Source organism: Myotis myotis, unplaced genomic scaffold (assembly GCF_014108235.1).
Source record: "Myotis myotis isolate mMyoMyo1 unplaced genomic scaffold, mMyoMyo1.p scaffold_m19_p_4, whole genome shotgun sequence".
NCBI lineage: Eukaryota > Metazoa > Chordata > Mammalia > Chiroptera > Vespertilionidae > Myotis > Myotis myotis.
This window is the reverse complement of record NW_023416346.1, coordinates 27,746,360-27,770,850: the sequence shown is the minus strand read 5'-3', so window position 1 is coordinate 27,770,850 and position 24,491 is coordinate 27,746,360. Positions and strand designations below refer to the sequence as shown.

Below are 24,491 nucleotides of genomic sequence, written 5' to 3'. Positions count from 1 at the left end.
TCATATTTGGATACTTCATTTACATAAAGCAGACATAATTGAGAACCTGAGCAAGAACTTGCACTATAAAAGACAGCCTCCCCTTTGCCTCAGTGGAGCAAAATAGAAGTTGCTACCTAAATCTGTGTCTCCTGAGCTGCAGCTCCTTTTGGGGCAAATAAAAGCCTTTTATTCTTTATTACAGTCTAAAATTTATTTTGGTTTACATTCCCAACCGCTCCTAGTATTCTTGAGCTGATGGGAGAGAAGCCCTGGCTAGGATCAAGAACATGACAGGCCCCACCCAAACCCCTGGGACTTAGAAGCCTCTAAGACCGGAAATGGAATCCCTTCCAAAGAAAAGCTCCAGCCCCTCTAACGTCAGCAATCTTCTTTCCAGCCCCCCACCCGCAGGGAAGGGTAGCCTGGGGCCTGCTGGGAGTTGCAGTCCGCTGCGTGGCCCCACGCCTGCGCACTGGGTACTGCACCAAGCGAGCTGGGAGAGCCGTGGGCGCCCAGGCGGTGAGTCCGGGTGCGTCCGGAGGGCGTGGCTGTCCCTGGGGCGCGGGGAGTGGGGCTCCCTTCCCGTTTGGGCTACAAATATTTGCAGCCTCCAGGCCTGACCTGGTGGCGGGCCCCTGTCCCGCCTGGATCCCCGCTGCCGTTCCTTGAAACCCGGCCGGGCCTTCCCGGGGGTCCTCTGGGGCTGGCGTCGCCCCTCCAGGAAGCGAGACATCTACGCCTGGAAGAGCGCTGGGGCCGCGCCCTTGCCACCAGTATTCGATTTTAAACCGGCTTTTAGACATTTAGGGATTTGTCCTCCTATCATTTCCCCTAGTGCCCTCTTTTCACGACTCCCAGTGCCTCTTTCCGCACACCTCTCTATCCATGGCCCGGTGAGCGCGGGCTCATTCCGGACGGTTTGGAGAGAAGCCATCAGCCCCGAGGGGAAGTGGAGTTTTCATCCGGAAGGGCCGATGGGAGGAAACCCGGAGGGTCAATTCCGTGGGAGACGTGGGGTAAGGTTTGGGTCAGTAAGGGAAGAGCTGCCTAGCTGTGAGGCTGGAGTACACGAAAGGTGGGTCCCCAGACTAAACCGCCAGGGTTCCTGGATGCCCTCCAGCGACCCTTAGGTATTTACACGGGGAATAGAAGCTTTCTAGCAACGAGTTCTCGCGAGCAGAGCTGTCTCTGGGCCGGGCATGTTGCTGTTCCCTTTCCATCCAGTTGGATCCCTCAAAAGCAATTTTATGAAGAGGATGCTACAAAGAGGCGCTGGGTGTCATTTAAGAAACTAGCCCAGGGATGAAATGGAAACAGAGTGAAGCTTTTGAATGACCAGGCAGGAAGAGATTCGGGGTTTTGTTTGTTTTTTTGTTTTCCCTTGATTGCGTCCAGGAAAGAAGACAGGTATGTGAGCTGTGGGTAAATTCAGAGAGGACCCATAGCACATGGGCAGGTACCAGTCTTCACACCTTTGGAGACATGTATGTTACCACCTATGTGACCTTGGAGATTGCACTAAGGACATTTGGATGTTTTTAGACATGAGCATTGCAGGAGTTTATAGTTTCTAACCTCATCACCATTTCTCTCTGGCATTTGCTATGGGTCCTGGGACATGTTATTCAGTTCTCCGAAGCCTCAAACCTCAGTGCCCACATCTGTATTCAGGGTATAATACTAGTACCCACCTCCTAATATTGGGTGAGAACTAAATGAATTAATACACACACACACACACACACACACACACACACACATACATGGCTTGGAACAGCACCTGGCACTTAGCATGTTGAACATGATAACTGTCCTTCATTATTAACGCAGACCAGATTTCCTGATGGCCTGCCCGGTGTAGTGTATTTTTCTCATAAGAAAGCCACTTGGAATGCATTGCATGATGTGGTTCATGGTGATGTTGGCTGAACTACACATACCTGAAATGGAGAAGAATGAGGGATTGATGAGTTGCTGCCTTTGCAAGGCATAGCTCTCCCTAAGATGCCGATGATTGAAGGTGACTGAGGGTTACTCAAAGCTAGGTGAACTTTCAGGTTTACTCACCTCTATTGTAAGTACTGCTCCCTCATATTTCTTCTTTGGCTTACTTATATTCAGAAACACAAGAAAATTGTTATTAGACTATGAGTGGAGATATAGGCCACCAGATGTATAGGGGTTAATTTAAGGGAAGAGATTCTTAGCTCTGGGTCCAGGAATTCTAGAAAAGAGCTGTTCAATAGAACTTCCTGCAACAGTGTCTACTAAGCATTTGAAATGTGACTAATATGAATAGGAAATTGAATTTTTATATTTAAATAATTTAAACTTAAACTGCCACATGAGACTATAGTCTACCATATTGGACAGAACAATTCTAGAGGGCCCATGGATGGTCTTGAAGTTTTAGTGAACTTTTTGAAACTGGATGCAGAATTTGAAGTGTTATGTGTATTTTTCTAGGAAGTGAGTCCATTGCTTTCATCAGATTTTCAAAACCAATGAAACTATTACAATCTGCTACTTTAGAGCTTTGCTGAAAAGCAATCGATTAAGGGAGATAAGGCTATCAATCCCCAGAAGGAAAGTAGGGGAGGGCGGGGGTAAGGGGAAGAGATCAACCGAAGGACTTGTATACATGTATATAAGCCAAACCAATGGACATGGACAACAGGGGGATGGGAGCATGAGTGTGCGGGGCGGGGGTGGGGGGGAGGTTGGAGGTTAATGGGGGGGATGAGGACACATTTGTAATACCTTAACTAATAATTAAAAAAAAAATTCAATCATACAATTTAAAAAAAGAGAAATCAAAACATTTACCTACCTCCTTGCAGAAAAATAAAGCATTGGCAGAGGTGGGGGGCAGGGGTGGGCTGTAAGGGGTCAGTGGGAGAAAAAAAGGGACATATGTAATACTTTCAACAGTAAAGATAAAAAAAGATATTAAAAAAAAAAAAGAATGCCCTGTTAACCACTGCTCTTTCTCCTTTCTCATTTGACCTTTCCTCAGCTTTAGATCCTCCACTCAAGAAATATACAAAGAAACAAATTGGAGTCTGAGACTTTAGGCCCAGATAAATTGGACACTGCAGGAAGGGGGCAATGGCTGTTGCCCTGGGTTGTGCAATCCAGGCCTCCTTGAATCAGGGCTCAGTGTTTCAAGAGTATGATACTGACTCTGAAGTCTTCCGTCAGCGCTTTAGGCAGTTCCAGTACAAAGAAGCAGCCGGGCCTCATGAAGCTTTCAACAAACTTTGGGAGCTTTGCTGTCAATGGCTGAAGCCAAAGCTGCGTTCTAAGGAGCAAATCCTGGAGCTTCTAGTGTTGGAGCAATTCCTAACAATTTTGCCCACAGAGATAGAGACCTGGGTGAGGGAACATTGCCCAGATAATAGAGAAAGAGTTGTGTCACTGATAGAAGACTTACAGAGAGAACTTGAGATACCAGAGCCACAGGTAAGAAAAGAGTTTGGGATCTGGGTAATTATACTAAAAGAAGTAGCAGACACATCTGGTACTAGATCAGCCATTTTGTCTTTTTGTCCTAGGACCTCCCTGCAGTGATTTTTATATTTTTCTTTTGTTGGAATCAGCAAATGGGTCAGTGATTCTCAACTGTTAAACCAAACTCCTTAAATATTTGGTTGTGCCTCTTTTACTGTCCTATAGATAGTGTAATCTACTAATATACACAAAATCAAAACCATCATATAATGTGCTCTGTGGTTTGTGAGCCAAAAACAGCCCAAGGCCTGTTTTTATACAGCCCATGAGCTAATAACGTTTATAACTTTTTTAAAGTGTTGTTTTTTGTTTTTTTTTTTTTAAAAATAGGCAACAGACCAACACAACCCAGAAAGCCTAAAATCTTTACTATCTGGTTCTTTCCAAAAACGTCTGTCAACCATAAGTCAAGTAAGGTTTAGAAGTAATATAAAAGAAAAGGAACATAGTGTCTTATAAACTAATGGACATTTCAGCATTCACATGTCTGGGCTTGAGCGTACCAGAAAATCTCATGAAGTCAGATGCTTGCCTCACTGCACAGATTTGCTGTGAAGGCAACAAGCAGAAATTCAGACCAATATAACTCAAACACTATGAATGGTGTTGCTGCTGGTCATGTGATTTTCCAAAGTGACAAACGACTTTGGTGAATCTGAACAATTAGTATAGTATTTCTTTGATTTTCAAATTATGGCTTTCCTAGAAAAGTTAAGTCAAGCTAAAATTTGCAAAAATATTTTGTGATTATATGACCAGCAAGGTGAGGTTCTTGACAGGTTCTTTTTACCTATATGAATATTTGAGGGGGGCACTCCAATGTTGGTAAGGACCTGGAACAATTCTGCACTGTGTGCATTATCTATACTCCCATCTCTGCCCACTAACATCAATGATGAGAGAGAACCGTGGATCGGATGCCTCCTACATGTCCCCCTATTGGGGATTGAGCCTGCAACCTGGGCATGTGCCCTTGACTGGAATCAAACCCAGGACCCTTCATTCCACAGGCCAATGCTCTATATACTGAGCCAAACCAGCTAGGGCTATTGTGTTGATTCCTGTATGTGCCTTGACCAGGCATCAAACCCACAACCTTGGTGTATTGGGATAACACTCTAACTGAGCTACCTGGCATTATCTATACTCCCACCTCTGCCCACTAAATTCTGATAGCCACCACCTACTACAATATCTAAAATATCTCCTGGGGGTGTTGGCCCTACCCTCTTTCAGAACCACCTAGTAAAACCTGTTTGGGGCTTGCTATAGCTCAGTGATGGCGAACCTTTTGAACTCGGCGTGTCAACGTTTTGAAAAACCCTAACTTAACTCTGGTGCCATGTCACATATAGAAATTTTTTGATATTTGCAACCATAGTAAAACAAAGATTTATATTTTTGATATTTATATTATATATTTAAATGCCATTTAACAAAGAAAAATCAACCAAAAAAAATGAGTTCACGTGCCACCTCTGACACGCGTGTCATAGGTTCGCCATCACTGCTATAGCTGAACATGGCAGCGTCTTTGGAGAAGGGAGAAAGTGCTTCTAGTTAGGCATTAGTGGCACTGGAGTCTTGTGTGTTGATGGGATTCTGTAGTTAGCCTGCATGAACAGGATTCTTCCAAAGTTTCCTGACCCTAGGATAGAATTGTTTATAGTTTCCCTTCCTTTCTGTGTCTCCTTGTTTGGCTTACCACATGAAATTTTGTCTTCGTGCAGTCTAATCCTGCATTGCCAGTATGATAGGCACCAGCCAAAGGTGGTTCTTGAGCACTAGAAATTTGGCTAGTCCAAATTGGGATATGCTGTAAGTATAAAATGCACACCACTTTCAGAAGACTTAAGGTGAAAAATAAAGTAGGTGAAATATATTATTAATAATTCATACTGATTACATTATGAAATTGTGTTATTTTATATATGTATATTTTGTTAATGCATATTATTATATTATTATTTCTTTTATTTTTTTTTCATATGACCACTGGAAAATTTAAAATGACTGTTGGCTTGCATTATATTGTTCCTGGGCACTGATGGTCTAGATATTAGAGTGATGGGTTCTGGCATTTTCCCCAGATTGATAGGCAGGAAATACTCTTGGAAGACCTCGCAGCAGTTGGAATGGCAGACATACCACCAAACATCCACGTGGAAGTACCCCCACTCCAAGCAATGGGACCTGTCCCCGAGGCCCCGGTTGCAGATGCGTGGATCCCACAGGAACTGAGCTATGGTGCTGCTGGGGAAGGCCAGTCCTTTCTGGACCCTGGTAAGCCAAAGATTTTATTTCCTTTCCTTGATTTCTTTTTGAGAACTCAGAAGCTATCCAGGGTTTGGTTTGGTTAGAAACACGGAATAAGGGATGAAAATGGATAAAGAGTAAGTGTGGAAATGTCTCTCTGGGAATAGCCAGCCACAAAACACGTTAGATTGATCGGGATTCAAGAAGTTTATTTTTCACTTTTTTTAGTGCAATAAACATAACCATATATTAACTTCTTACCCATTTTTGCACGTACACTTCAGTGGTAATGAATATATTTATAATGTTGCGAAACCATCACCATTACCCATGTCTACAACTATTTTCATCTTGTAAAACTTAAACTTTGTATCCATTTACACAATAACTTCTCATTTCCACCTCCCCCCAATCCCTGAACGACCATTTAAATTTTTGTCTCTATGAATTTGACTACTCTATGTACCTCATATAAATGGAATCATATAGTATTTGTCTTTTAGAGACTGGCTCATTTCACTTAGTGTAATGTCCTCAAGGTTCATTCATGTTGTAGTATATGTCAGAATTTCTATTCTTTTAAAAGTTGAATAATATTCCATTGTGCATATATATTGTATTTAATATATCCATATTTTCATAAATGTATATTGGGTTGCTTCTATGTTTTAGCTGTCATGAGTAATGCTTCCCTGAGTATGGGTATAAATCTCTTTGAGACCCTGCCTTTACTTCTTTTGGGTATATAACCAGAAGTGGAATTGCTTGATCATATGGTTATTCTATTTTTAAACTTTTGAGGAACCATCATACTGTTTTCCACAGTGGATGTACCATTTTACATTCCCACTAACAGTGCACAAGCTTTCCAATTTCTCCACATTCTTGCTAACACTTGTTATTTTCTGGTTGTTGGTTGTTGTTTTTTTGTTGTTGTTTTTTTTATAGTAGCATTCCTATGGGTGTCAGGTGGTATCTCATTGTAGTTTTGTGGGTTTTTTTAATCCTCACCCAAGCATATGTGGTTTTTTTTATTGACTTTTAGAGAGAAAGGGAGAAAGAGAGAAACATTGATGTGAGAAACGTCTATCAATTGCCTTCCTTACGCACCCTGACCGGGTATCAAACTCACAACCTACATATGTGCCCTATCTGGGAATCGAACCCACAAACTTTTATTTTAAAAAAAAATTTTTTAAATATATTTTTATTGATTTTAGAGAGATAGGGAGAGGGAGAGAGAGATAGAAACATCAATGATGAGAGAGAATCATTGATTGGCTGCCTCCTGCATGCCCCACACTGGGGATCGAGCCCGCAAGCCAGGCATGTGCCCTTGCCCGGAATTGAACCTGGGACCCTTCGGTCCACAGGCCGATGCTCTATTCACCGAGCCAAACCAGCTGAGGCAACCCGCAACCTTTTAGTGTATGGGACAATGCTCCAACCAACTGAACCACATGGCCAGGACTAATTATAGTTTTGATTTGCATTTTCTAAATGATTAGTGACGTTGAACATCTTTTCATGTGATTTTTGACCATGGATATATATATATATATATATATATATATATATATATTTTTTTTTTTTTTTTTTTTTTTTTTTTTTTTTTTACCAATCTGGATGAACACACTTTATTTAGTTTTTGTTGTTTTACATTTATATTGAATTTATTGGTGTGACATTGGTTAATAAAATTACATAGGTTTCAAGTGTACAATTCTATACGACATCATCTTTACATTGTATTGTGTGCACAACCCAAAGTCAAGTCTCCTTCCAGCACCATTTATCTGCCCTTTACCCTCTTCTACTCTCCCCATCCCCCTTTCTTTCTGGTAATCACCATACTGTTGTCTGTGTCTGTGAGTTTTTGGGGTGTTTTTTTGTTTTTGTTTTTTGCTTAAGAATGTCTATTCAGTCCTTTGCACATTTTTAAATTGGGTTGTTTAGCTTTCTTTGTTGAATTTTAAAGTTCTCTATATTATGGGTATTAATCCCTTATCAAATATATGATTTGTAAATACTTTTTGCATTCTGTGGGCTTTTTTACTCTGTTGACACTGTCTTTAGATGAACAAATGTTTAAATTTTTCATGAAGTACTATGTCTACTTTTTCTTTTATTGCCTATGCTTTTCTTGTCATATCCAAGAAAACATTGCCAAATGAAATGCCATTAAACTTTTGCCTTATGTTCTTCTAAGGCCTTACTTTTAGGTTTTTGATCCATATTGAGCTAATTTTTTGCATATGGTGTTAGGTAAAAGTCCAACTTTATTTGTGTGTGTGTGTGTGTGTGTGTGTGTGTGTGTGTGTGTGTGCATATTCAGTTTTCCAGCACCATTTCTTAGAAAGATTGTCTTTTCTCCATTTAATGATCTTGGTATCTTTATTAAAAGTCATTTGACCATATATTTGATGGTTTCCTTCTGGGCTCTCTATTCTATTACATTTGTCTGTATGTCTAACTTTATGTCAGTACCAAACTGTTTTGATTACTGTAACTTTGTAGTAAGTTTTTGAAGTCAGGAAATGTGAATCCTCTAATTTTGTTCTTTCTTTTCAATAGTGTTTTGTCTATTTGAGGTCCCTGGAGGTTCCATATGAATTTTAAAATGGGTTTTTCTTTTTCTGCAAAAAAATGTCACTTGGATTTTGACAGATTACATTGACCCTATAGACCATTTTGGATAGTGTTAACATCTTAACAATACTAAATCTTCCAATCCATGAATGTGGAATGTATTTCCATTTATGTCTTCTTTAATTTCTTTTACCATTGTTTTATAATTTTCATTGTACATTTTTCATCTACTTGTTTAAATTAGTTCCTGTTTTATTCTTTTTGGTGCTGTTATAAATTGAATTGTTTTCATAATTTCCAGAATTGTTCATTGTTAGTTTATAGCAATGGAACTAATTTTTGCATGTTTATTTTGTATCCTGTTATGTTGCTGAATTCATTAGAATAGTTTTTAAATAGAATCTTTAGGATTTCCATTAGATCATATAATCTACTAATAGAGATTATTTTACTTCTTCCTTTACATTTTGAGTGCCTTTTACTTCTTTTTCTTGCCTAATTGCTCTGCCTACAACTTCCACTACTGAGTTTAATAGAAGTGGCCAAAGTGGGCATCCATACCTTCTTCCTAACCTTAAAGAAAAAGCTTTCAGTCTTTCACAATTGAGTATGATGTTCCCTGTGTGTTTTTCATATATGCCTTTTATTATGAGGAGGTAATGTCCTTCTGTTCCTATTTTGTTGAATGTTTTTATCATTAAAGGTGTTGAATTTTGTTTAATGCTTTTTCTGCATCAATAGAGATGATCATGTGGTTTTTTCATTATGTTAATGTGGTGCATTACACTGATTGATTTTCATATGTTGAAACATCTTTATATTCCAAGAACAAATACAACTTGGTCATGGTGTATGATCATTTTTTATTTTCAATTATAGTTGACATGCAATATTATATTAGTTTCAGGACATTATATAACTTAGCAAGTGTTCATCCTGATAAATCTCATACCTATCTAACATAATAATTTTAGAATATTGACTATATTCCCTATGCTGTACATCACAGTGACTATTCTGTAACAACCAATTTGTACTTCTTCTTTTTTTTTTTTTAAATATATTTTTATTGATTAAGATATTACATATGTGTCCTTGTCCCCACGTTACCCTCTACCCCCCCCCCCCCCCCCCGTTGTCCGTGTCCATTGGTTAGGCCTATATGCCTGCATGTAAGTCCTTTGGTTGATCTTTCCCCCTTACCCCCACCCTCCCCTACCCTCCCTCCAAAGCCCGACAGTCCAATCAATGCCTCTCCGTCTCTGGATCAGTCCTTGATCATCAGTTTATGTTGTTCATTATATTCCACAAATGAGTGAGATCATGTGGTATTTATCCGCTCTCCAGTTCCATCCATGCTGTGGCAAATGGTAAGAGTTCCTTTTTCTTCTTCCTCTTCTTAAAGAATACCTTTCAGCATTTCATATAATGCTGGTTTGGTGGTGATGAACTCCTTTAGCTTTTTCTTATCCGTGAAGCTCTTTCTCTGACCTTCTATTCTGAATGATAGCTTTGCTGGATAAAGTAATCTTGGTTGCAGGTTCATGCTATTCATCACTTTGAATATTTCTTGCCACTCTCTTCTGGCCTGCATGGTTTCTGTTGAGAAATCAGCTGACAGTCATATGGGTACTCCCTTGTAGGTAACTGACTGTCTTTCTCTTGCTGCTTTTAAGATTCTCTCTTTGTCTTTTGCTCTTGGCATTTTAATTATGATGTGTCTTGGTGTGGTCCTCTTTGGATTCCTTTTGTTTGGGGTTCTCTGCGCTTCCTGGACTTGGAAGTCTATTTCTTTCACCAGGTGGGGGAAGTTTTCTGTCATTATTTCTTCAAATAGGTTTTCAATATCTTGCCCTCTCTCTTCTTCTGGTACCCCTATAATTCTGATGTTGGTACGCTTGAAGTTGTCCCAGAGGCTCCTTACACTATCTTCATATTTTTGGAATCTCTTTTCTTTTTTCTTTTTCAGTTGGGTATTTTTTGTTTCTTTGTACAATTTGTACTTCTTAATCTCTTCACCTTTTTCAACCATCTTCTCAGCCTCCCTCCCATCTGGCAACCATCAAAATGTTCTCTGTATATGAATCTATTTCTGTCCTGTTTATTCATTTTGTTTATTTTTTAGATTAGGTTGTTGATAGATATGTATTTATTGCTATTTTATTGTTCATATTTTGATCTTTTTAAAAATTCTTCTTTTTAAAGAAGACCCTTTAACATTTCATGTAATACTGGTTTGGTGGTGATGAACTTTAGCTTTTTGTTGTCTGGAAAGCTCTATATATGTCCTTTGATTCTAAGTGATAGCTTTCCGAGCAGAGTAATCTTGGTTGTAGGTCCTTGCTTTTCATCACTGAATATTTCTTGCCAATCGCGTCTAACCTGCAAAGTTTCTGTTGATAAATCAGCTGACAGTTTTATGGGAGCTCCCTTGTAGGTAACTAACTGCTTTTATCTTGCTGCTTTTAAGAATTTCTCTTTGTCTTTAACCTTTTGCATTTTAAGTATGATGTGTCTTGGTGTGGGCCTCCTTGGGTTCATCTTGTTTCTGACTCTCAGTGCTTACTGGGCTTGTATATCTATTTCCTTCACCAGGTTAGGCAAGTTTTCTGTCATTATTCTTTCAAATAGGTTTTCAATTTCTTGCTCTCTCTCTTCTCCTTCTGGCACCCCCATGATGCAAATGTCTATACCTTGAAGTTGTCCCAGAGGCTCTTTACACTATCTTCATTTTTTTGGATTCTTTTTTTCCCTTGCTGTTCTGATTGGGTGTTTTTTGCTTCCTTCTATTCCAAATCACTGATTTGATTCTTGGCTTCATCTGCTCTACTGTTGACTCCCTGTAAATTATTCTTCATTTCAGGTAGTGTATCCTTCATTTCTGACATGATAACTACAGATTTAAAGGTCATATGCAGGAGACAACCAATTGATGTGTCTCTCACATTAATGTTTCTCTCTCTCTCTCTCCCCGACTCCATCCCTTACCCCCCCCCCGCCCTCCTTCCCTTCCACTCTCTCTGAAAATCAATTGAAAGCATATCCTCAGGGGAAGATTAACAAAAAAAGAAAAGGAGCAATGGCCTCTTCCAACACTTCTGTCTGACAGAAAGATGCCCCCAAACCAGACATTTCATTTCCTCCCAGTATACCCCTATTTCCATTCAAGATGCTGTGTCGGGGTGGGGGGGTGAGTCCCAGTAAATCTGTGTGTAGACCCCTTAGGAGGAATTGCCTGGGACTCCATCATCCCTCCATCTCAGCCACAATCTCCACTGGCTTTTACAGCCAGAAGTTATGGGGTCTCCTTTGCCTGGGTCTGGAACCCCTAGGCTTGGAGGCCTGGTGTGGGGCTGAGACCCCTTGCTCCTCAGGGAGGACCTCTGCAGCTGAGATATCCCTCCCAGTTTTAAAGTGCCACACGTGGGTGTAGGAGCAGCCCATTCCTTGTCTCTGCCCCTCATACCAACCAGTATCGATGTGGCTTCCTTAAATCCCTAGTTATAAGACTTCCATTTAGCTAGATTTTAGGTAGTTCTGACTGATGGTTGTTCTGTAGTTGTTATAATTTTGATGTGGTTGTGGGAGGATTTGAGTTCCGTATTTACCTATGTTGTCATCCTGACTGGAAATCTGTATATTCCTTTAAATATACTGCTGAGCCATGCACGGCCGGGCATGGCTCAGTGGTTGAGCATCAACCTATGAACCAGGAAGTGACAGTTTGATTCCTGGTCAGGGCACATGCTCAGGTTGCAGGCTCCATCCCCAGTGTGGGGCGTGCAGGAGGCAGTCGATCAATGATTCCCTCTCACTGATGTTTCTACCTCTCCCTCTCCCTTCCTCTCTGAAATCAATAAAAAAAATAATATATAATATACTATATATGATTGGCTTTACTGCTGAATTCAATTTGCTAATATTTTATTCAGGATTTTTGCATTGGTGTTCATAAGGAATATTGTTTTTAGTTTTCTTATAGTGTCTTTTTCAAGCTTTGATACCATGGTAATGCTGGACTCACAGAATGAGTTAGGAAGTGTTTCTGCCTCTGACTTTTTTTTTTTAATTTGAGAAGCATTGGTATTAGTTCTCCTCTAAATATTTAATAGAATCCACCAGAGAAGTCATTAGGTCCAGGGCTATTCTTCATCAGGAGTTTTTTGATTACAGATGAAATCTCCTTGCTAAATTCTAGGTCTATTGAGATGTTTGCTTCTTTATGATTTAGTCTTGGTAGGTTTTGTGTTTCTAATAATTTGTCCATTTCATTTGGTTATCCAATTTGCTGACATACTATTTTTCATAGTACTCTCTTATCATTCTTTTTAGTTATGTAAAATCATTGTTAATGCCCCTACTTTCATTTTTATTTTAGTAATTTGAGCCTTCTCTCTTTTTTCTTAGTCCATTTAGCTAAAGGTTTGTCAACTTTGATTTTTTTTTTTAAACCAGCTTTTGGTTTCATTTATTTTTTTGTTATTTTTCTAGTCTCTATTTTATTTATCTCTACTCAATCATTAATATTTCCTTCTTTCTGCCAGCTTTGGGTTTAGTTTTTTTTTTTTTTCCCTTAGTTCCATAAATTATAAAATTATGTTGCTTTAGGGTCTTTCTTGTTTATTAATATAAGTATTTCTATACAGGGTGGGGTAAAAGTAGGTTTATAGTTGTGAGTTCATGAAACAGAGTTTATTCCTATATTATTATTTATTAATTTTTGAATTATTTTCCATATGAACTATAAACCTGTTTTTGCTCCATCCTGTATAGCTATAAATTTCCCCCTTAGCACTGCATTCATTGTGCCCCATAAGTTTGGATATGTTGTGTTTTCATTTTCATTTATCTCTAAGTATTTTCTAATTTCCCCTGTGATTTCTTCTTTGATCCATGGGTAGTTTAAAACTATGTTATTTATTTTTCACATATTTGTCAATTTCCCCATTTTCTTTCTGTTATTGTTTTCTAACTTCATCCTGTTGTGGTATATCTATCTTGTGAAATCAATTGAGAGTAATTTGTGGCCTAACATATGGTCTATATACTAGATATATAAGGTATCCCCAAAAATGTATATACACACTTTGAATAATTATAAAGGCAGTATTTATTAAAATACATTTTATTTTTTAAATTGAGCTGTCAGATGTAAAGGTGTGTGTACAATTTTTTGGGATACCCTGTATATTACCAGTGGGGAGGAACTTCTATCATTTTGCTATTTGTTTTCTATATGTCTTAATAGCTTTTTTGTTCCTTATTTTCTACATTACTGTCTTTTGGGTTTAGTCGATTGTTTTATATCAAAATGCTTAAATTCCTTTATCATTTATTGTATGGCTGTTTTCTTTTAATCTGTAATCAAAGTGGTTTCCATGGAGATTACACTTAGCATCCTAAAGTTATGCTCTAATTTAAATTTATAACATCCTAATTACCATAACATCCAGAAACTCCACTTTTTTACAGCTCCATCCCTACTCTTTTCAGTTGTTGATGTCACAAAATTACATCTTTGTAGAATATGTGCCCCAAAACAAACCAATAATTATTTTAAATGCATTATTCTCTTAAATTATATAGAAAATAAAATGGTGAGTTACAAATAAGTTACCATAATACTAGACTTAGACTAATAATTGTGTTTTTAAAAATGTATTAGTCATTTAAATCATGTAGAAAACAAAAAGTGGAATTATAAATCATTGTTACAATAATACTAGATTTTATAATTGCCCACCTATTTATGTTTATTGAGATATTTATTTCTTCATGTGGCTTCAAGTTACTGTCTAGTGTCCTTTTTATTTCATCCTGCAGGACTCCCTTGAGCATTTTTTCACATCAGGTCTAGAGGTAATGAACATCCTCAGCTTTGGTTTATCTGGGAATGCCTTAATTTCTCCTTCACTTTTGAAGGACAGTTATGTTAAATATAGGATACGATTCTTGGTTGAGAGTTTATTTTAGTACTCTGAATATGTCAGCCCACTGCTTTCTGACCTGCCAAGTTTCTGATAAGAAATCTGCATATTTTCTTTTTTTAAAAAAATTTCTTTATTGGTTAAGGTATTACAAATGTGTCCTCATCCCCCCATTAATCCCCAACCTCCCCCCTCCTCTCATGCTCTCTGCATATTTTCTTATTAAGGCTCCATTGTATGTAATGAGTCTCTTCTCTCTGCTGCTTTCAAGATTCTGTCTTTGACTTTTCAGAGTTTGATTATTACATATCTTGGTGTGAGTCTCTAAGTTCATCTTACTTGGAGTCTGTTGAACTAATTAAATGTTTGTATTCATGTCTTTCTTAAAATCTGGGAACTTTTCAGCCATTATATCTTCAAATATTAGCTAGTAATATTATATCTAATGATAAATCTTTCTGCATATGCATTTCCATTCCCCATGTTAATTCGCTTAGCAACAGTGCCAGGTAGGAAGATCACATAAAATGCTGAGAAATGCTACCGCTCTTGATTTTAATACTTTCCAAAGCACAGGAAAGTCTAGTATATTTAACATGGGAAAGATAGAATGAATTTAAAAAGTAAAATATTGCCCTAGCTGGTTTGGCTCAGTGGAGAGAGCGTCGACCTACGGATCCAAGGGTCCTAGGTTCGATTCTAGTCAAGGGCACATGCCTGGTTTGCGGGCTCTGTCCAATGTGTAGAAGGCAGCCAATCAATGATTCCCTCTCATCAATGATGTTTCTATCTCTCTCTTCCTCTCCCTTCCTCTCTGAAATAAATAAAAATATTTTTAAAAATAAAATAAAAATAAATAAAAAGTAAAATATACCAATTAGGAGTAGAGGAAACAACCTTTTTTTCATCACTCTTAAAGTAATATATTATGCTTTTTAAAATGATGTAACACTATTCCATAATTTAAACATTAATTCTACTTTTACTGCTTTTTTATAAAAGAGAAAACATAATGGATGTAATACATGAAGCACTTCCTATTTTAGGCTGAGTGGAAAGAACAGCTTGTTGGCAGAGTGGAAGAATAAATTTTAAACTGATGGAAATACGCCAAATTATTTTATATTAAAGTTTGGAATATACTCTGTCAGCAAAAAGTGAAGCTGTTGGTATATATGAAATGGAAATACACACACACACACACACACACACACACACACACACTTCTTTATCCATTCATCTGTCAATGGACACAAGTTTTTTCCATATCTTGGCTATTGTAAATAATACTGTACTGAACGTAAGGAATGCCTATATATTTTCAAATTAGTGTTTTTATAGTCTTCAGATAAGTACCCAGAAGAAGAATTGCTAATCCATCTCTTTACTTTCATTCTATTTGTATCTTTGAATCTAAAGTTTGTCTCCTGTAGACAGCATATAGTTGGATTTTTAAATCCCTGCCTTTTGATTGAGTTGTTTAATATGGATTATTAAACAACATTTAATCCTGTTTTGACATAATGTTCTAAAATTTAAATCTCCATCAAACTAGCTTACTAATGTTATTTTAATAATGCTAATATGTAAAGGTCATTCTGCATTTAGATATCAAATCATCAGTTTCCAGCCCACATGGTACTGCACACCATGTTACTGCACACCAATATTCTTTGACAGAGCTGAGGAAGGCAAAGAAGGGGTGTAGAAAAGAGGATTTGAGCTACAGGGTCTCTCAATGAGAAGGGTGGTAGAATGTAAGGGGAGCAACAGTAATAGAAACATCTCCTGTTCTTCGATTGACAATGAGAAACACTATTTGATAGATATTTGGGTTAATTTCAAGAGAATCCACTTCTAGACTTCAGTTGAAACAAAAACTGCTTTTGCCAACCCACTCAATTTCCTTTTGTTTTTAATCCTTACCCAAGGATATTTTTCCGTTGATTTTAAGAGAGTGGAAGAGAGAGGGAAAGACAGAGAGAAATATCGATATGAGAGAAACACATTATCTGTTGCCTCCTGCACGAGCCCTGACCAGGGCCTCAGGCCAGGGAGGAGCCTGCAACCAAGGTGTGTGCCCTTGACTGGAATCGAACCCAGGACCATTCAGTCCACAGGCCAATACTCTATCCATTGAGCCAAACCAGCTAGGGCTCAATTTCCATTTTAATTTGAAAATCTCAACTGAAATTATTTCAGTAAACAGTTTTATAACTCCTACTTTTACCTCTCTTCACTTGGTACTCAGTAGTAGCATTTCTGTTTTAATATGCCAAAACTTTATGAAGATGTACTTCATATTTTGGCTCTAACCTAATTAAATCTATACCAACATAGATACAGAAGTAATTTAGGACAGTGATTTCAGCATAGAATTGATTACCTCTCCTTCCATAGATTAGAGGAGAATAGTTTTGAATTGAGCAAAAATGGATGTTCTCTCCTTTCTGTTTTCTTCTTTTAAAAGACTCTTGTACAAGATTCTGGTGAAATAATAGTAATTAAGGTAGAAGTAGATATTAAGTGGCTATATGTCCAAGATATCAGCCTGAACTCTGGAAAAACCATTAGTAACACAAACAATTATGCTTCTCACCTTTCTAATGGCCAGGATACTCAATCCCAAAGCTTGATGTGAGCTTTCCATTGGAGCAAAGAGAAGAAGCATGGGTGAAGGAGCTACAAGATTCCAAAGAAATTAAACAATTACTTGAATCCAAGATAGGTAAGTAATTGTTCATTGATACTAGAGAAGAAAGAAAAGAAAAATTCATCCTTAATCAGGGTAAAGAATTTTGGCTTCCATTTAGTAATTTCTATATCCCTACTGATGGTTTACTATAACTCTTCATTTTCCTTCATGTTCTTTTCTCTGTGGGACACAGTGACATCTAGAGTTTCTGTCTTCTTCTCCTAGGTTTTGAGATCGGGATAGAAAATGAAGAAGATACTTCAAAGCAGAAAAAACTGGAAAATATGTACCCATTTCTTGTTACTTTAGAGGAGAATGCTAACCATGGTCCCATTTTGCAAAAAGACTATGTACAGTTAGAAAATCAATGGGAAAAACCCCCAGAGGATTTACAGACAGACTTGACAAAACTTGTAGATCATCAGAATCCCTCTATAGGAGAGAAACCTGAGAGCTCTAGCTTGGAAGAACCTCTCAACCCTAGAACCCATAAGAAAAAGAGTCCAGGAGACAAACCTCACAGATGTTCTCAGTGTGGAAAATGTTTTGCCCGGAAATCACAACTTACAGGGCACCAGAGAATTCATTCAGGAGAGGAACCTCATAAATGCCCTGAATGTGGAAAAAGATTCCTTCGTAGTTCAGACCTTTATAGACACCAACGACTTCATACAGGGGAGAGACCCTATGAATGTACTGTGTGTAAAAAGCGATTCACTCGGCGCTCACACCTTATAGGGCACCAGAGAACCCATTCTGAAGAAGAGACTTATAAATGCCTTGAGTGTGGGAAAAGCTTTTGTCATGGATCAAGTCTTAAAAGACATCTGAAAACTCATTCGGGTGAAAAACCTCATAGATGTCACAATTGTGGGAAAAGTTTTAGTAGACTGACAGCTCTTACTTTGCACCAGAGAACTCACACAGAAGAGAGACCTTTTAAATGTAATTATTGTGGGAAAAGCTTTAGACAGAGACCAAGCCTTGTTATCCATTTAAGAATTCATACAGGGGAGAAGCCATACAAATGTAGTCATTGTTCTAAAAGTTTCAGACAGAGAGCAGGCCTTATTATGCACCAAGTCACTCACTTTAGAGGACTTCTTTAAGAATTATTAAAGAAAACAGGTCATGCAGAAATTGGCACTAACTCAAAAAAAATCTTAACTTGAAGCAGTCTGTTTGTCTTGGAAGAATCTTTTTTGTTTGAGCTTATAGAAACATATTTTCTTTTCTTTCTTTTTTTTTTTACTATTAAAAACCTATCTTCCAAGGCATGTGAATTCTAGAGTATCTACCTATTCTTGCAACTCTTACGACTTTACTAGATTTGATGTATTCTATCTTTACAACTCTTACTTTTTATTGAAAATGAAAATGTTTGTGTCCCAAGCCAACCATATCATAGATGAAGCATAAAACATATAGGGTAGGGTCAATATAATGGTAACCATGTCTATCTGGTATATTATAGCAGCACCATAATTATTCTGCTGTCATTATTAAAGGTGGTTATATTAGTTTAAAGCTTTATTTGTGTTCCAAGTGGCAAGAAAGGAGACAGTGTATTTTGTTCAAAATAAAAACGTGTCAGGAACATATGGATAAAGAGGATTTCATTTGCCTCATAAGAACTGGGTTATTTCCATTGAAAATATTTATGTTTAAGAAATTAAGATTTTGACCTCTTTGAATTTTGCCAAATTTGCTAATCTGCTTTTTTGGCTGTTTGTTAGAGCTATTAATTTAATGGTTTATTTTGTTCACTGAATGAATAAATTCTAGAGGGAAGAATCCATTTGACAGTTGAAGTCATATAATTAGAACCTGATTCAAATTAGATTGACTAATTTGAGGAGCCAGTGTCCATTGCTTTTTAAAATATATATATATATATATATATATATATATATATATATATATATATATAATTGATTTCAGAGAGGAAAGGAGAGAAAGAGATAGAAACATCAATGATGAGAGAGACTTATTGATTGGCTGCCTCCTGCACGACCCACACTGGGGATTGAGCCTGCAACCCAGGCATGTGCCCTGACCAGGAATCAAACCATGACCTCCTGATTCATAGGTCTACGCTCAACCACTGAGCTATGCTGGCCAGGCAGTGTCCATTGCTTTTTACTATCCTTTGGTATTCAAATATTACTCATTCTTTAATTCAGTGTCTCCCTAAGTGTGTGTCATAGAACACTTAGTTCTGTAAGATATTTTGCAAATAAGGTTGGGAATCCCTGCTGTTTCCCCTTTCTAGATTCATAGTGCATATTAGCATATGAGAATCTCTGATAGGTCCTTCAGTAAAGGCAAAAAAAAGCAACTCTGTTGGCTCAATGTTTTGACCCTAGAACCCTTTTTCATGTACACCCAAGTAATAACCCACAGAACTAGTATTCTGCAAATATCTCTTGGAACAGATGCCTTTAACATATATTTCTATAGTTATCAATATAGTCTTATTACTCCCAAGCCTAGTTATCTCCAGTCATTTGAAGGGTGTTATGAAAAATTCTTTACACATATGTTTTTATGTATTACACACATAAACATACACACATATTTTAAGGAGGTGAGGCTCACTAATTCAGATACTTTATAAGTTGCTCAGTGATTCTCAACCTCTTTGAATTTTACTTATAATCACATACATACACATTGCTACTTATATAAATGTTCTCATATAATCATAGTAATGACTCAAACTCCTGTAGCAAGGGAAGAATTCTTTGTCAGTTAAAGCTGTTAATACATGAAAATATTCATTCAGCCTAGTTCCTTGTTATAAAATACAAAAAAAAATAGGACATTCAAGTATTTTCCCTTTATGAAGATACCAGTCATCTTTTCCCTAAACTAGATTTAGGGAAAGTATATTTTTTCTATTCCACTGAACTTCTTGGAAGTCATATTTAAGTACTTTGGGGGTATCTACTTTGTGCCTAACTAGTCCTGTTCTAGGCTTAATGGAAACTAGTAAAGAAATTAATTCATGGGTCAGGTTCATAAAGAGTTTATAATATCTTTAATTAAACAAGAGTTGGGAAACAAATGGAGAAGAATGCAAGAGAGTTTGTATTAAGTGCCAAATCATATCAAGTGCTAAAGCTAGGATGTGTCTTTAATTATTGTCACCCCAGTCCCTGTATGACGCTGCTATAAATGTGGGATTAAATACTGAGATCCTAGTAGCAATAAAATGTAATATGGGAGGAGTCTGAATGTAGAGATGAAAAACACTGAATGTAATGGCTTCTCTTTTCTCTCTTGTGGAATTGCATTCCAACCAGAATAGTGCCTTAGAATGGATGTGCCCAACTGCTCTGTATCTATGCAATATTTTAATAAAGTGGAAATATATATATGCTCTTTCTGCTTCAATCACATAAACTAATTGTTTGCACAACTTAGAGCTGCTTCCATGAGCAGTGGCAACAGGCACCACAATTGACTCCTGCCCCTAAGCTGGAATCACTTTACTCTCTGCATTTAATAGAGTCAATTTTAGCCAGTAGGGTTAGTTGTAGTCATAATGTGAGCTACATCCTCCCCTTCATAGAACATCCATTATTTATTTTGAGGCACTGAATCAAGAAATACGAGAAATAGTTATTGGAAAAATAGATCATAGAACATTGTATGAGTGTCCCTAATTTTATTTCACAAAAGTAAGGGCAAAATACAGTACAAAAAAATACAGTACCTACCTATCTTGTAATCAGTATGAGGATCAAAAACAGTACCCACCTTATAAGTACTATGAAGATTAAATGAAATATATTTTGTTCAGGCCCTGCACAGTGTAAGCTTTCAATGAATATCCAGCATATTGTGTTTTATTTTTTGTTTTTTTAATGATAAAAGCATTTAAGGCTATGGACTTTCCTATAAATATGGCTTTGGTCACATTCCATAGTTTTTATATATAATGTTTGTATTAATCAGGATTCTCCAGAGATACAGAAGCCAATAAATATATATATATAGAGAGAGAGGGGAAGATGTTTGTTATAGGAATTGACTCATGTTGTTATGAAGATTGATAAGTCCCATAATCTACCATCTGCAAGCTGAAGAAAAAGGAAAGCTAATGGTATCCCTCAGTCTAGAGTCTGAAGACCTTAGAACCAGGGGATCTGATGGTGTAACTCAGCAAAAGTCCTGAGACCTGGGCAGGGGGATGTAAATCATGAAATATGAAAGCCAGAGAACCAGGAGCTCTGATATCTGAGGGCAACAAAAGATGTAGGTTCCAGCACAAGAAGTGATGGAATTCAGTCTTCTCTGTCTTTTTGTTCTATTCTGGTTCTCAATGTTTTGGATGATACCTACACACACACATTAGTGAGGGCAGATCTCTGTACTCATTCTACTCAATCAAATGTTAATCTCTTTGAGAAGCACCCTCCAAGACACACCCAGAAATATTTTACCAGCTATCTGGGCTTCTCTTAGCCCACTCAAGTTGGTATATAAGATTATTCATCACAGTGTTATTACTGATAATTTAAAAATTGTTTGTTATTACTGTTTTCATTAATATTCCCTCTGACCCAAGAGCTGTACAATATTGCCATTTTCCACTTCATTTTTGGTTTTGCTATATTGTGATTAGAAAAATGCAGTTCATTCTATTTCTGCTTTTAAAGTTCATTTAGTTTTTTTAAAGACATATTTGATAAAATTTGGTAAGTATCCTAAAGACCCTAGAAAATAAGGATTTGATCTGTAAGGCAGAGGTTCAGAATACAGTATTGGACCTCTCAATTAAGTTAATGTCTTTAGGAGTGTCCTTGGTGCTTATGAAGGGACAGTGACACAGAATAGATTGCCTTGCTCCCCATTCTGAAAACCAGAATCCTGGTATTCTCCATTCCCCTCTTAAGAGTTTTATATTTTTGACCCATTTTATGAATGTCTTATAGCAATTACTAATAGCTTCCCAGCTATCAAAGCTGGCAGTTAAAGCTGGAAGCTAAAGGTCCTAGGAGAGACCTAGCCTCTCCATACCAGGATGAGGAAGCTCTCCCTTAAGATTCCAGAGTAGTTTGTTCTGAAAGCAGAGAGATAAAGCAACTCTGCAGCAGTGGTCCTCCTGAATCAGCAGGGACTGTTTGACAGTGTGCTGAGGAGGTTGTCTAGGCCAGGGGTCCTCAAACTTTTTAAACAGGGGGCCAGTTCACTGTCCCTCAGACTGTTGGAGGGCCAGACTATAGTTTAAAAAAAACCACTATGAACAAATTCCTATGCACACTGCACATATCTTATTTTGAAGTAAAAAAAACAAAACAGGAACAAATACAATATTTGTATTTGCATGTGGCCCACGGGCCGTAGTTTGAGGACCCCTGGTCTAGGCTAAAGTCAAGGTAATCAGGGAACATACAGGTGAATCAGCCCCCAAGTGGCTCACCATCAGGTTGGGGAGCAAAGACATTACACTCTGCCCTCTTGCATCTGCAGTCATCATAACATTCTGAAGAGAAACATTCTGGGCACCTCCAAGAAGCTACATGATCTTTGTTCCTGATACCCTCTCTCATTTCTAGCCTAGTCATATGGGCTGAATATTCTTTTAAAGAACTAAAGCTCACACTTAAAACTTGAGCAGCCCCTGCTTCTCTAGTCCTATTTGACAGATATAGAACAGATGGAAAGACAGCTCATCTCTTACTCTTGCCTCAGTATTAGTAATCTGTTTACTCAGCCCCCTATGAATGTCACATCCATTTGCAGCTAGGGTTCAAGGTCTCTGAGAAGGGGCTAATGCACAAATGAATATACTATACAAGAAATATAAAATTAGAAGGCATGGGGGAGCCAGACGGATAACTTCCCTCTAGTGGAGAAGCTCTCTGACTTCTTGGTCCCCTTTGCTTTTATTCACTTGAATACACATTTGCCCTTTAGGAAAGCAAACAGGCATATCATAGGTAAAGTTTGGTAAACAGTAAAAGGATTATCAGGTTAGGGGATTGCCTTCAGCCATTTTGCCAACAGCAGGGTAATATAAAGCTGATTTTCAGCCCTGCTGAATATCAAAGTCCATTAGCCTTCTAGTGGACTTCTCGAATTTATATATTAACTACTTTTGGTCTTTGCCTCCAGTAGCCCCCGATTCTGGAATTTTAACTTTTGGGGTTGGGTGTGGTGGTAGAGCCTTTTCTCACCAGAATGATGTATAGGTTAGTCTTTAGCCTTTTCCAGCTTGCATTGTCAGAGAGGACATCTCAGACATCTAGCAAGGCCTAAGTTCACATTTTTAAGCATCCAAAGATATTAAAAAACTGTATATCTTCCTTCTAAATGAGTGAAACCCATCTCAATCCCCAACAGACATGATTTTCAAAATCAAAGTTTTATCACCAAGGGATTACCTAGAACCATGGTTGGCAAACCGAGGCTCGCGAGCCACATGCAGGCGCGCACGTACAGTGCGACTGAAACTTCGTGGCCCATGCGCAGAAGTCGATATTTTGTGGAAGAGCCATACTCAAGGGGCCAAAGAGCCGCATGTGGCTCGCGAACCGCGGTTTGCCAAGCCGCAGTTTGCCGACCACTGACCTAGAAACTTGATTCCTATATTAGAGAACCAGTTTACATTCAAAAGATATATAACTACTGAGTCACTGAAGAATTTCTTCAGGTTTTTATTTGAAATAAGCAATATCAGTAGTCCGTTTTGACTGCACCTTGCCTCTTACTGCTGCACTCAGAATTTTCTTTCAACAGAGCAATGACATATTCCATCCATGATCTTCCCTCCTGGACACTCCTACCACCATCTTTACCTTTCAATATAGCCTGCATTTTGAAGTGCTATATTCTGAAGGGAAAAATGTCCAGGATAAAGAATGCAAAGGACTTGTATGCATGCATATTAGCATAACCAACGGACACAGAGACTGGGGCAGTGGGGGCTTGCCCAGGGTGGGAATGGCTGGGGAGGTCAATTGGTGGAAAAGGAGACATATGTAAAACTTTAGACAATAAAAAAAAAGAATACTCTATACTTCATGCCACTCACATTTCTTAAACTACTTGCTTCATACTCCTGTTAGAGACACCTCTCACAGATACCAGAGAGGTATTACCAAACAGCCCCCTGAGTCAGTGGGAGAGGGCCATTCCCAACCTTGATCCTTGTCTTCTCATATAAACAAATTTATACAAGAGACCTTACCTGTGTTGTGAGCAGCCCCTGTGAGCAGCCCCAATATATTAAAGTAATTAAAACATGCACCTTTACTGAAAAAGCAAAGCAAGCAAACCTATACATCTGGCTTATGAAGTGCAGACAGGCTCTCAGCGAATCTTAAGAGTGAGTAGGGATTTTAAAAAGATTCCCAGGTGATTCTAATGTGCAGCCAAGGTTGAAAACCACTGGCTTAGGGAGTAAAACTGCCTTTTTTCCTTTCCCCGGTACCATCCCTTTCTGTATTATCTCATTAGGGAGATTTTTAACCGTTTGCTCTCAAGTGTCTTTAGCTGGGGAAGATAATGGCTTATTAGTTACA

The 24,491-nt window shown here is 38.0% G+C and overlaps 1 protein-coding gene across 2 annotated transcripts; it reads left to right on the top strand.

Annotated features, from left to right (window-relative positions):
* The first annotated feature begins 386 nt into the window (after positions 1–386).
* ZNF449 (zinc finger protein 449) lies at positions 387–18,822 on the top strand. Of its 2 annotated transcripts, XM_036306030.1 has the most exons (5): positions 387–501; positions 2,999–3,444; positions 5,583–5,775; positions 16,879–16,992; positions 17,185–18,822. In XM_036306030.1, exons 2-5 carry the CDS (start codon positions 3,091–3,093, stop codon positions 18,066–18,068), a joined length of 1,545 nt encoding a protein of 514 aa, XP_036161923.1. In that variant the 5' UTR covers positions 387–501; positions 2,999–3,090; the 3' UTR covers positions 18,069–18,822. The 2 variants fall into 2 exon arrangements, with proteins under 2 accessions (XP_036161923.1, XP_036161924.1); XM_036306031.1 differs by lacking the exon at positions 387–501 and having other exon boundaries at positions 2,914–3,444.
* The last annotated feature ends 5,669 nt before the right edge of the window (positions 18,823–24,491 follow it).